The sequence below is a fragment of the Thunnus maccoyii genome, chromosome 2 (genome assembly GCF_910596095.1).
Source record: "Thunnus maccoyii chromosome 2, fThuMac1.1, whole genome shotgun sequence".
In the NCBI taxonomy this organism is placed as follows: Eukaryota; Metazoa; Chordata; class Actinopteri; order Scombriformes; family Scombridae; genus Thunnus; species Thunnus maccoyii.
Window position 1 is genome coordinate 23214697 of NC_056534.1, and position 14347 is coordinate 23229043.

The 14347-nt window shown below is 40.7% G+C and overlaps 1 protein-coding gene across 1 annotated transcript in view; it reads right to left on the reverse strand.

The window, feature by feature from the left end:
- zdhhc5a (zinc finger DHHC-type palmitoyltransferase 5a) overlaps positions 1 to 14347 on the reverse strand; it is a 28833-nt gene that overhangs the window by 7211 nt on the left and 7275 nt on the right. The window contains 9 exon segments of the mRNA XM_042431267.1: positions 1347 to 1456; positions 1568 to 1676; positions 3207 to 3333; positions 3579 to 3670; positions 3986 to 4088; positions 4397 to 4569; positions 5522 to 5679; positions 6132 to 6253; positions 10627 to 12952. Coding sequence (XP_042287201.1) covers positions 1347 to 1456; positions 1568 to 1676; positions 3207 to 3333; positions 3579 to 3670; positions 3986 to 4088; positions 4397 to 4569; positions 5522 to 5679; positions 6132 to 6253; positions 10627 to 10790 — 1158 coding nt within the window. The 5' untranslated portion in view covers positions 10791 to 12952.

A 14347-nucleotide genomic window follows, 5' to 3' on the forward strand; every position in this document is an offset into this window, starting at 1 on the left:
AAGGGCATCATAGCATTATAAGCTTTGAGGTTCTCTTTGTCAAACATTTGCCTTGATGATGGTCTACTGACTGAAAGCTTGTCTTCATATTCAAAAGTGTGCAGTCTTCTTTTCTCCATGTAATTTGTAAATGGCAACAGTGTGTGAATAACAATTGTATGTGTGCATTGTCAAACATATTAGTACTGACCACCTGTGAGACAAATGCGTAATCTAGAATAATGACAAGTAGTTGCAAGGGAGTGCTGAGGTCACACAAATCATTCATTACAATTAAAATATAATATTCCTAATGACAAGAAATTGAAACTGGAATTTAACAGAAAGAATCATTTTTTGGTAGTTATTGAAAGTGACTCCAGATGAAAACTTCCTTATATCTAACCTTATATCTACAGAAGCGCCACAATACATAAAAGAGGGAACCAAGTTGATCTTTTGATTCCTCTGTATTACAATGCAAGATCAATGGTTGGCCTGGTCTGTCTGAAGAATCAGGAAATGTTTTCTCATGTGAGACCAATTGAGATACAAGAGTATGAAACATCAAAATTAGGTGTGTTTGTAGAGCATTGCTTACATGCCAACTTGCCAAATAATGGTAATAACTGAGTAATAATACTGGATATGGGCTACAGGGGAACAATTTTATTTCACAAAATGTGGGGAAAATCTACAGGGGTCACTGAGATGTATTTCTAATCGCAGAGGAGAAAAAGACTGAAAGGAATCTAATAAAGAGATGGAAGTTGGAACAACAAACTAAAGAGAAATGAGGGAGAATCAAAACAATATTTTTACAGAGTGCTGGACTGACAGGTGGGAAGATACAGACCAGACATGGGTTCAAATACTGAGTACAAACAACTCATCTATTCAGGGACAATAATATAACCCAAAAATACTTAAATCTTAATCAGCTTTATGTCCAATCAGTGCTTGTCACACAAATAAATCCAGTCACTAACTATTTTAAATGTTTTCAAGCAGTATTTCACCCACATCCAGAACCAACAGAGAGGAGCAGGAAACAACGTTAAAAGAGAAGATAAGAAAGGACAAAAAGCTTTCAGAACAATCACTTACTGATACTGATCAACAGAAAGCCACTGAGAAACCAAACCAAGATGGCCGACAGGAAATCAAAAGGAAAAACAAAAAAACAAAAAGGGAGATGCATTAGATTGAAATCAAAGAGATAAAAGAAGCAGAGGCAGTGACAAATGTGTCTTAGAACAAATGGAAAAACAGAAACACACACACCATGTACTTTTTATACATGAGTGTGCTTTGAAACGACATCACCTGACTGTCTCTCTTGTATGTGCAGTATATGTGTGCGTTACCTGGTTGGCGTAAGCGTGTGTGAGCGCTGTGTGGTTCTTGCCAGGGCTGTAGCTGGGCCTGTACTTGTACATGGTGGGGGTGGGAGGGGCTTTGTTCAGTAGACTGCACTCTGCAGGTAGTTTGAAGAGAGATAGAATTAAAATATCACTGTGGAGACAAAGTTCATGTTCAGATATGTGGTGAAAGTTACAGCTGTAAGCAGGGAGTTGGAAAGTGTTACCCTCTGTGTTCCCTCTGGTGATTCCAGGGTAGCGGAGCTCCGGTTTAGGAGGAGGAGGAGGCTCAGCGTCACATGACTGGCTCTCCATCATCTCCAGACTGGACTTGGACTGGAAAAAACAGATGAAGACAGATCAAGAGATTGAAAGTCGCATTCAGTTGTTTCTCCTGAAATATAGAAACATGATTATATACAGAATATTTTCTGTCTATGTGACAATGAAAGGGGATGTGTGTCTGAATATTTGGGCTTTCTCCATGATTGACATTTAACTTTAAGCCAGAGTGAAATAATTAAAACAAGACAAAGAGTAAAACTGATATTTTCTTTTCATTTAAAGGAAACAACAACAAATATATTTTGTGAACTAGACTTGGCTAAAGGTTATACTAAACATCTTTAAAGAGGACCTATTATGCTCATTCCAGCTCTATTTTTTTATTTTTGGACTCCACTAGAGTAGCTCTGCATGATTCACAGTTCAAAAAACTCCTTATTTATCTCTCCTCTATGTACACAGTTTCTCTTACACGCCGTTTTAGCTCCCCCCCCCGATGAGCCCACTCTGTTCTGATTGGCCAGCTTTACGTATCAGAGTTACGTAATTCTACCATCATTGCCAACCAAACATTTCCTGCTTTACTGTGCAGGTAGCAGATGTCCATATAAAGAAATCTGTCATGAACTGACGCCAGCTCGGGCTGAAAATAGAAAAATCTGTTGGAAACCGAGCGTTCAGAGCAGTCTGAAGCTGCTGCTTTTTGTTCACAGGGATTACTGCTGCATACGTTTACCTTGTTATTTGACACGTCGGCCACTTTTAACATGAACATCCGATATTGTGACATCATATATATGTCTGAAAATAAGGAAAAGCATAATACGTCCCCTTTAAAGTTGCTATCTAGCAAATGACAACTCAACCAACCAGCTGCAATATTTTGCTCAGTCCCTGTAAAAAAAAAAAAAAAAAAAAAAAAAAAAAAGGTCAAATTGGAAAAATACTTAAAATTTTTCTCAGTCATCAGTGTTTCAGTAAAAAATAAGCCCAGAAAAAAACTAAATCAAACCTCAACCTCAACAATCCAATTCCCTCTCAGATATACCACTGTCTGTGGACTTCATTCCACTGATGTGAGTAGCCTCCAACAACCTCCACCAGTACAGTGATTTCTGACTGTTACAACTGTTTGTTAGACTATAAGATGCTGTTGGGGCTGACTAATGTATGTACATCTGACTCCTGACATCAGGACACAATAAACAGACAAATCATCCCAGCTCTGTAGTGTGTTTTGGTATCCATTTTTATGAGGCATCACAGGCAGGTTGGGCTGATAGATGTGGTTGTGTTGTGTTTGCTGATGTGACCTTACAGGATTTCTGGCTATTGAATTTCAAACAGCTTTTAAACCACTCCCTGCCATCTGGACCTGCCTATATGCAAACTTACTGAGTGCAGGTTTGAATGAGAAGCACCGCACCCTTACATAACACTTGTTTACTAGCAGGCCAAAGCAATCCTGTTTTTTTCTTTGAAACCGGTGTTTGAATCAGAATGATAATAACACACCTGTCAGTTTTATGGCACTTCAGAAACGTTTGTCCCCTGTGAGCACACCCATCTTGCTGTTCTTACCCTATGCAGATCTCCCTGTATGCCGTTGTCCAGGATCTTTGCAGCCAGCTGCGCCTCAGTCAGCTGTGGCCGCAGAAAAGGAGGCTGCACACACACACTCTGCACACACTTCTTCCTGCCCAGATACCTGCAGAGAGCACAGACACATGTGTGGTGAAATAATGTGCTAGACTGATGTAAACAGCACAGATTAGACGATAAGAAATAAAAAGGATACAAATTCAAGACTAAAAATTAGAAATATAACAGTAAAATGACCACTTATGTGTATTTTATTGAGTGATGTAAATTGAAGGAGGGGAAGATTGTTGGATGTTGCTGATCAGAGAGAGCAGTAGTTTAATAGGAAGGATAAAGTTTTAAAAAATGCACCTGGGGGCTTGTGAACTGCAGAGGACATGAGAGACATTCTTCCAACAGCCATTGGTGAAAGGGTTAACGCCCCCTCTAAACTTCCCTGTTACCTGAAGAATAAAGAAAATGAAAACAGCCACCAACAGTGACAGAGCGAAGGGAAAAAACAGGCATCAGAGGTAAAGTTTTAAGACCTTTTTTCCTGGACATGTAGGTAAGGCAAGTTTATTGATATAGCACATTTCAAAGTGCTTTACATTAAACATTAAAAGCACTGAGACAAAGCGCAAATTTACTCTACATACAACTCCATTCATGCCTACTTCTTATTTCTAACACTGAAATCTTTAACTAGAGGATTTCAGGAGCTCCACACAAGCTGTTTCTGGTACACACGTACCGAAACACTGAGTGGAGTTTCCTACCTGCTCATTAGTAGTCCTGCCTCTGGCAACAAGGACTATGTGGAAACCAGTGAGGCCAGCAACGGGAATGAAGAACAGGCCTGCGACACACATAACAGCCAGCCTGAGAGCACAGGAGGTCAAGGAATATATTAAAGACATTAGAAGCAACAGAAAGGTGGAGGCCATTCATAGATTTCATTGTGATGTGCGTCATGACCATCGGGACACAAAAAAAACTTACTACCGAGAAAATTTTCTTAAGCAAGTTAGGTGAGAGGGGAGAAAGAAGCAGATTGTATTAATGCATGAAAACACATACTGACTTGTTGAAGCTTTTGAGAGCTTCAGTCGTTGCAAACTGAACAGAATCTTCAATCTAAAATGAATCTAACCCTATTCATAGAGACTAGGAGGTTCTTAAAAGGATACGTGACGATGGCGTGCAGGCGGTCGATGTTCTGGCGATGGTAGAGGATGAAGAGCAGGCCGAAGCCAAACACAGCTATGATGTGAGCCGTCAGTGACAGGAGGAAGAGGAAGAAGTAGCGGTAGTTCCTCCTGCCGATGCAGTTGTTCACCCACGGGCAGTGGTGGTCGAAGTCCTACATTATGAGGGTTAGAAGACATTGAGGTCAGAAAACTGGCACAGTCAATGACATTTGCTGATATGAAAAGTGATATTATAACATGAGTAACTTGATTTGATGCTTGATGCAAGTTTAGCTCCTATCGACTATTGATATTTTTGGTCTTTGTAGAAGTGGCCTCAGATAACGTGCAGCAGCATATTTAGTTACTTTATTGATTCCGTTGCTACAGACAATGAGGTGATGAACAATGTGAAAAGCTCTGAGGAGTGTCAGTATTTCCATAGTAATAAATCTGGTAAGGCTTCACTTCACAGTTCATCACATCAGCTTCTATTTTTGGTGACTATATATTGTGTTGTTATATTATCATAGTGTGGGCTTTTTCCAAGTCAAACTGCACTTTTGTAGGGCTGTAGTCTGCTGGTCGACTGGTCGATTAGTTGGTCGATATGCTCTCATCCGACTAAATTCTCATTTCGATTAATCTCCGTGTTACTTTCATAAGGAGAAAAGTACTACATCAACAGCCTTCCAGGATTAATCCATTATTTCCTGTGGCGGGAGGGACAGACTAATAAATTACCTGTGAAAACGAGTCAAACTCTGTGTCGTTGCCTAGGAAACTATTGGTAGCGTAACTCTGTTAAGGAATATGGCATTGCGTAGTATGTTGGCGTAGCGAGTGGGAAAAGAGTGAGCGGCAGAGAAGTGACGGTGGATGCGAGCGGAGCAGAGGAAAAGGTTAGCAGTAATTGTCAGCCTGGCAGTAAATGTACTGTCTCACTTGTCTGATTTGATTTGGATATACAAATCTTCATGTAGGTCTTCTTTAGGCAGACTGTGCATGGTTCAGTAGGAAAATATTTAAGTAAAAACTTGACTGTGACCTTCCTAATTAGAGACAGTGTACATGAATATTCTGTGTAAATGGTGAGTATGTGTGTGTGTGTGTCTGTGTGCACACCTCGACACAGTTGTCACAGACGGAGCAGTGGGAGCACCGTGGCGGCCTGTAGAAGCGACAAGTTGAACACCACTTCATCCTGACCTGGATCCCTCTGATCTCCACCGTCTTGTAGAGGGGAGCACGGAAATCGTCCTCCTTGTCCTCGTCCTCCTCGGCTATGGAGACAAGCCACAGAAAACACACGCAATCAACCCTGATGTCAACCATAATGAGGGTTTTAGACCTGATATCACATCACAAATCCCTCAACCCAACATCTAACTCGTTTTCTCTCAATAATCGCCCTGAAATTCCTCCTCGGATCAATCATAGATCAAGTGAAAGTGAAATTTGTTAATCAGTCAGTCAATCAATCAGTTGCTGTCAACAATATTTTAATGTGACTGCTGTGAGCTCTAATTTGATTTTAAAATCAAACCAAATTAAACTGAACTGCCTCAACTCTGTCCCCTACTAAGTATCTTTCTGTGTCTATTAAATGGTGAAAATAACACAAAACCAACAGCAACAAAAAAACTGAAGCTACAATTTAATGGCCTATTTAGTGACATAAAATACATCACGTATAGACATAAAGTGCAGTGTGTACCTCCATCTAACTACCCACCTCTCGGGAAGATGCCGGGGTCCATGAATGTGGCCATACAGAAGTTAGCCAAAACAAACAGGAAGATGACTCCATTGTAGATGGGCACGGCCACTGAGAAACGCTCTGAAAGCCATGGACATCTAAAACATAAACAGAGAGAACAGTGCCTGACAGTTAGAGAAAAAACCAGGACAACCACTTTCATATGATATTGCCTAGTTATCATGAAAGTGAGGTCCTCTTCCAGACTGATAATTATTATCACTGTAAATACACTTTGGGAAATATGCTAGTTTGGTGATATTCATCTTCAGACTAATTTCATCCGTTTCATCCAGAGCTTGTAGAGGTCCAGAGAATAGTTCTCCATATGTGGCTAACTGGGAATGATATGCTTTGACTGTAGATGATTTCACATGAGCCTGGATTTCACAGGTCTTCAATGCTGGTTTAAAATGTGTCTGGAGCTGCTGTCACAGCAACATGTCTGTAGGCTCAAACCTGTGAAAGTGTAGGCTCACTCAAAGTGAGCTGAATCACTGACCGTGCGGAAAGGAAAAGGCTGACCTTTCTTCTATATTTTTCTTATTACCAACAAATCTCATGAAAAGACAGAAACCAACAATGTATTTGTTTCCCAAACCTTTCCCCATCCTGCCTCAGCCCCAAGTACACTAGTTCCTCCTGAAGACGTAGGTCAATAAAAACATCTCACAAATATATGGCTGCCTAAGATTACTTACAACAGTTTTTACAACAGTGCTCAAACCTGACAACGCCCAAGAAATAGCTCCAGGAAGTCAAGTGTCACATGTTGAATGTCTAAGATGAAGGGTCCAATTTCAACCATGGAAGCACAACAACAAGCATAGCGTGGTAGATCTTGGGCACATGGACAGTGTGGGTGTCTCCTGGCACACCTGCTACATTGGTTCATGTCTGCACAGCAGTGCAAAGTGCAAAAGGGCATGGGTGAAGTTGACTATAGATTAGAGGGTGTGGTGATTCATAAATAAAGCCAGTCACATCACTGCTCTCATAGCTCTCAAACAGTCAGTCATCAGTCAGTCATCAGTTAACAGATACTGTATCACCAATATTCATTTATAAATCAATGCAGGCTGTTTTACTGATGTTCCTAATTTAATCACATTAAAATGTATTTTTTATGCCAATTTAAAACTGGAGTGCGGGTCTTTTGTCTCCCTCTACTGACAGAGTAATTACAAAAACACTGTTGGCCTACTCTGTTGTTACGGTTGCAGCTGTTAAATTATGAATAAATTGTTTTGAGTGTCACACAACTAGTGCAGGAACGTCAAACCCGACACCAGTTTAAAAACTCTGGTATGCTGTGAAATACAAAGAGATGTATCTGTAGGTGATAGACTTAATCAGCATTGTGTGAAGTCAATTAGCAAGGGCTTGAATATAACAAACGTTCATTTATATGTAAAAGTTCGGCACTGCAGGTTTAAATCATTGGCTGAATATTTCATTAACAGTTAATTAAATTATATTATTAAATTAATTGTTTATTTATATTTTAAGCAAATTACAGCACATTTGCTACAAGTGTTGACTTTGCTCTTGTTGATAAAATCACCAAAGCGTCAGTGGATTGACATCGTGCCAAAAACAGAGGTACGTCTGAGATGTCTCTTCTCAGCGTGAAGTTTAGGACCCAAATTCCACTAAATACCAACAACTTTGTGTTGCCTCTTTGAATGAACCTCCCACCTATTTGCGCCTCTCCTCCCATCTGTGCCCAGTGTGCTAAGCACCAAAATGACCAGCAAAGTGAATTTCATGGTCAGGAAAATACCAAAGCAGCATGGCACTGCTTACACTGGATTGTTGTGTCTCCATGACATTATACCCAAAATGTGAAGATGCTGTTGTAAACCACATTTTGTCACATTTGATGGACACTGCTGACTGAGCTGGCAGTATTCCACTGCTTCCAGTCATTGAGCTAAGCTCATCTGTGTCCTGAACTGAGAGAAATTAAAGTGATACTGATCTTTCTCATCAGACTGTGAGTAACGCAGCAAACAGATGTTAAACTGGTCAGTTTGACCAGTATGGGTTTTGGATGGTTGATGATGTTTTTAAGATAGAAGTAGCTTACAATGAGTACTGTTATTTAGCATTATTGTATTTGACTATATGCATTCCAAAATTAATTACCTCAAAGAAATGCATATTATTAATCATTTTTCTAAAAAACAAAATAATAATAATCCAATATTTAAACAACATAACCATACGACTGGTTTATGGTCTCCTCCTGTACTCCCTCATTTTTCCAGATAATCTTTTCCAGCCTGTTCTTGCAGTGTTGTAATCTTTCACTGATGAGAAAATGAGAGGGAATGTGAGAGTGACTGCAGGGACACAAACACTAACACACTCAGGGAGAAAGACAGAGTGAGAGACTGGATGATGGGCTTTTGTCAGGGTGACAGATGTTGGCCTATTTTCTCTCCACTAATCTGAAGCACTGAGCTAACTGCCCACCAAACTGACCACACACACACACACACACACAGCTTAGATTTTCTCACATACTGTTTGCACACACAGATATACACAGACAGGCGGGTGCGCGCGCACACACACACACTAACTCAAACCTGTCATTCTGACTTTTTCACATTAACAATCCGTATACACGTCATTTCTCCCACAGACAGCTTCACACATTCCCACTCTCACTACTATTTTTTTCCCTTCTCACACTCTCACCCTCTGACAAACACACACAAACACACTCCAGAGTGAGGTGTCAGCAAGATTAGTGTTGACAGTCTATAACATCATTGACTTAGCATTCTGTCAAAAACATTCATGGGGCTTAAGGCCACACTGGGGCGAATAAATCTGAAAACGCTGTTTACATGTGAAAACAAACTCAGCTCAGTACTGACTGTTTTTTGTTGTTTTTTTTACAAAGTTCTGCATCCATACTGAAACTCTCAAACTAGAAAAGTGGCGGAATCTCTTCACAATCCACCATTTGTAGACAAATAACCACACTGTCCTGGCTGTATGTTTCCAGGTATCAAGCTACTGCATCACAGCAGGTTAAATCTGTTTTTTTTAGCTTAAACATGTGCAGAGAGTTGAAACTATGTGTCCTCAAATGATTGGTTCAATGTTGCTTATATGACAGTGCTCATGATTATAAAATCTACCAAAGCAATGAAAACATTTAAGAAATTAAGTCATTTGACAAATTTCCAGCAAACTGAGTTAAGTATTTGGTAATATGTACTCACAATTTATGAAACTGACTCAAACTTAATTATATTCAAGTTAATTGTTTCAATCCAACTGTGTACAGATGCAACACTTCATACAGATTAGTGTTTATGTGACAAATACCCATCAAAATGTCAGTTTAATTAACATGTTTTCTGGTTCCATTAGTCTGATAACTAGAAAGCAGTACAGATTACATTTCTTTTGATAATGACTTCCCAAACTAAATTTGGCTATTTTTTGGCTGTACTGTACAAATTAAATTTTATTATGTAGCCTACTTTATCATGTATAAATGTACAGTATTTTACTCTTTATTGAGAGATTGATACACCAATAGATTTGGTTCATTTCTCTATCCCTAAAAGACGGCCTTCAGCTTGATAAAACTGATCCAGCTTATTGTGAGCAAGTCTGGTTTGAGCTTAAAGCTGGCTAAATCTTGCTCTTTAGCTCCTAAATGCTCCACTATGTTCACCAGCTAGTTGCTGACTGTGTCTGCTGTTTGATGGTGGGGCAGGTATTGTACAGGTTTATCAGAGCTTAAAACAGTGCCTGCTGCTGCTGGAACAGGAGGGCTGATGACAACGCTGAGAATGGACCAACTAATAAGTTCATAAAACCAAAACAACAAGCTGAAAGACACTAAAAGACTTCCAATACAACTCTGGTCTTCTGCAGAAATGTTCAGATGACTCTGCAGTTGTGGGGTGTGTCAGTGGTGGACAGGAGGCCGAGTACAGGGAACTGGTGGACTGCCTTATGGCATGGTGTGGGTACAGCCATCTCCTTTTAATTATGACCAAGATGAAGGAGATGGTTGTGGATTTTTATAGGACCATGAAAAGTACTGTGCAAAAGTTTCAGGCACCCTAGATGTTTAGATTCTTATCCATTATGCAATACCATCAGGGAGGTGTTTGATTGGTCCCAAATTTATTCATGACATGACAAGCATACAGCTAGAGTCATAAAGAACTATTTTCACTATTTTCAAGAAGAATGATGAGTCCTGCAACAGATGGTATGGTTTGGACCCCACAGATCCCTGATCTCAACATCATGGAGTCAATCTGGGATTACATGAAGAAGCACCTGAGATGACCTAAATAATAAATCCACAGAAGAACATTCTTTCTCCAGGATGGTTACAACAACCTACCTGCAAGTTACCATTTTTCTGTTTGTGAGATGAAATGGTCCTTTCTGTAGCTGTATGTGTGTGTGACTGATGAGCTGTTCCACTTACGTGAAGCAGAAGAATAGCGTGGTGGAACCAACGAGGAAGAAAGTGGCTGCTGACACAGGGACGTAGCGGGAGGGTCGCAGGGGTCTGCTGGGCGGGACCACGGTGTGGGGGAGGGGTGACGAGGATGGACCCCGCCCTCCGCTCTTACTGCTGCCACCTGGCATCACTTCCTGTGTGTTGATGTGTGTGTGTTGTGTTCAGCAACAGCTATGCTGAGGGATTCGTCATTCAGAGTTAACAGTTTCTTTAGGTGTATTGAGTGGATTTGTAGTTAGGGTTAGAAATGGTGGATTGGCGAAAAAAAAGATACAAAAAAATATGGAGGGATAGTTGACAAGGACTTCCTCTTTCTCGTGGAAAAGAGGGAAACACTCCTTGGCATCAGCACACTGAGATGGGAGGAGGAGCCAACACTTGTTTTCTTAGGTTCTTAGGTCAATCCTGATCAACTGTGTGTGAGAGATTAAAAGAAGCTTACAAGTCACTGCTGTAAAAGCTTTTGTTTTCCAGTCAGCCAGAAAAACAGGTGGGAATGCGGGATAAACAAATAAGCCACAGATTGTTAAGAGGAAAAGGTGTCCGGACAGCTACCTGTTAAGAGTCGCAGGCAAATACACAATACTAGTTCAACTCTGCTCTACCAAACATGTCAATCAATTAAAAATACAAGCCAATAGAAATAGATCATTCTTAAGGGTCCACAAGAATAAAATCAGTCTAAAAAGACTAAATCTGCTTGTTGTATAGAAAGGTAAATAAAGGCTTGGTGAAAATCATAATAGTGCAATTAAAAAAACATGGCTATTATTTAGATATAAAAAAAGTATCTGGACCCTTCTGCTGACACAATAATTTTGTTCCTTAGTGATGTTGAAGTCCTATTTGAAATACATAACTATCAAACCTCAGCACAACTGATGAACCTTGATTGACAGATCAAACTGAAATTTGAAATTAAATTCAATTGTGACAGAATGGTGCTTTCTATGTCTTGTGTCTGGTGTGAGCAGGTTGGTGGACAGGTCAGTAGACTGAACACTTTGATTTGATTGGTAAATAAATGGGACTTTTGTGAGGTACAAGAGTAGGCAGAGGTAGACCTGTTTTGGTAGGAGATGAACAAATAAGACAGAAGAAAAGCAAAAGCGAGACATAAAATGAGAGTGAAAAGAAAGAGAAAGGACAGCTTGAAAGAGAAAATGTCCTGTGTGATAATCTGACTTGGCTTTTGGTTTTCCTTCCTCTGTGACCTTCTTCAGCTTAGAAAAAGTGCAGGTCCAGACCAAAAATGGGACATGGGATTGTTAGTAGCCAAGTCTGTGCTAGTAAAATATATGGAGATTCTGGAGTTTTCAGCACCCGCAGATCAGCAGTCTGCGCAGCTGTAGCAGTGTGAGAAAAAGTCTTGTAAATAAAAAAAAAAGACGACAACCCTTTTGCTCTCTGTCAGAGAGGGAGACAATTTGCTTTCAGTCCAGGACTCGTATTAGAAACAGCAGTCTGTAAGCGGGCCAATGGAGTAGCCTGGTTTTCCTGTGTCGGGGCATCCCTAAACCCCGCCGGTGGCTGATTCAAACCACCTCACCTGCCAGCTGCACCAGGGGTGTGATTGGAAGACAAAAAGCAGGAAGTAATGGTGTGGTACTTTCCAAAACATCTGGGTGAAAATCCAGTAGAACATCCATTAGTATCCATGTAAATGAAAATGCTGAGAGCTAAAATTACACCTAGGAGGTTAAACGTGAATACAGCTGTGTTGATAAGGAGCCCTGGGGATTAAGTGTGAACAGTAAATGGGAGTAATATCAGCCGGCTTCAGCAACACAGAACACACTTAACCTCAGTTTCTCCACTGGTCTCCTTGATCCACTGTGTTTGCGAACAACCGCGCCTGTTAGTTATGTAACCGTCAGCCTCCCAGCTACAGGCCGTTTTCTTCTCCAGGGACTTCCAGGGCTTTCCCTCTGCTTCCTTCCCCAGCAGAGAGCACTGAGGCTTGGATAATACCCTCCCACAACAATCCCTTGGAGGATACAGCCTCTCTGGAGCAACGTCCTAAAACATGACCTTAACGCAAATGTGAAAAAATGTTGCTATTATGCATGGAAGATAGAGACTGCATCTTGAGGTTTTCCAGGTTTGAAGTATCCTTCTCCAACCTCGAAAAAAAGTGCTGATCAGTGGCCTCCTCTTTTGTGCTGCAAACTGCTTTTGTGTATATGGAGGAAACACGTAGGAGGTGTCAGGACTGAATATTAATTCCAAAAGATCATCCTTGGTCACAAAAAAAGTGAATCCAGTCTGATGGTTGGTCCGGATGCTGCACCTAGTAATGAGAGGGAGAAAGGGTTTGTTATACCACATACTCCAGTTAACAGTTATAGGTGCTGTATTTTAGATGTTTTTTTCCACTGCCTCTACAACTATAAAGGGACAGTCAATCAACACCATTAGGACAATAAAAAGGCTGACAAGTGATGACAATATTTTTTTTCCTACATCTTACACTGTTCAACATTGAGCTGCTGCTGCACAACTGCTTAGTTATCTACAGTACAGTAAGAGTGCATGTTCACTTTCATTAACACAATACAAAGTGAGACTTGCATCTTAACCAAACCCCGACAATCACCGGTATCTGATAACAATTCTATGGGAAACACCACTTCCTGAGACAACTCTTGTTAACGGTGTCTGCTTACAACCAAAAGATTGGAAGACAAATGTTTTAGGGCGTTTCCATCATAGGAACTTTCACAGGGGACCAAGAAACTTTTCAGGAACTTAGGAACTAGGGATGAAATGTAGTTCCTGTAGGAAAGTTCCAGTTGTAAAAACAGGTCCCTGCTCCAAGGGTAGAACCAAGCGGCAACCTCTGGGGCTGAAAAATGAAGCAAATGCGGAAGTGCCAAAAACTGCAGTTCCTCGAATGGCCACTTGAGGCTGGCTCCAAAAGTGAGTCAATCCCCATAGAACCCCATGTTAAAATGCCCAACTTTACAGCAGAAATAAACATGTTCACAGCCTGGTACAAAAAACGTTTTTGGTCTCTATAGCTAATTTCCCCTTTGATGACAACTGTACGGGGGTTGAATTTTTTTATAACTCACCTGATTAAATTTTATTAAGCTGTAAAGTTGTGCATAATGAAGGACATGGCTGCTTTGAGTGACAGGTCCGCCAGCCGCTAGGTGGCTTATTTCAGCCATTTGGCCCGCCTCTTTGCCCATTTTGGATTGGCCAGGAGTTAGGCAGAGTCACGCACTGCCAAGATGGCAACGGCCGGAGCAGCAAAACTGCTCTTCAGAAACCAATGGGTGATGTCACAGTGGCTGCATCCATATTTTTATACAGTCTATGGGTAGAACTCTCCAATGGTTCAAGAACTATCAGGGTGGACTTTACATGGCTGAATATGGAGGGTTTTAAGGGCTAAAACTAAATGAATAGATACATAAATAATTATATAATAAAATGCTTAAACGCACAATATGTAATTTTAGCCGTTGGGGTCTCTCAATCAAAACAATAGCAAAAGACGGAGTGTGATGATGGTGTGAAGTAGCGTGGGATCATGGGAATTGTTGTCTTCATTGTTAAACAACCGCCTTCTCCGGAATATGATTACTCCAGTGTTCATCGTTCAGGATGTTTTTACCGGGAGCCGAATTATCCGCAGAGGTCTCCTCCTCTCCAAAACAAATGGACCCGGAGATTACAG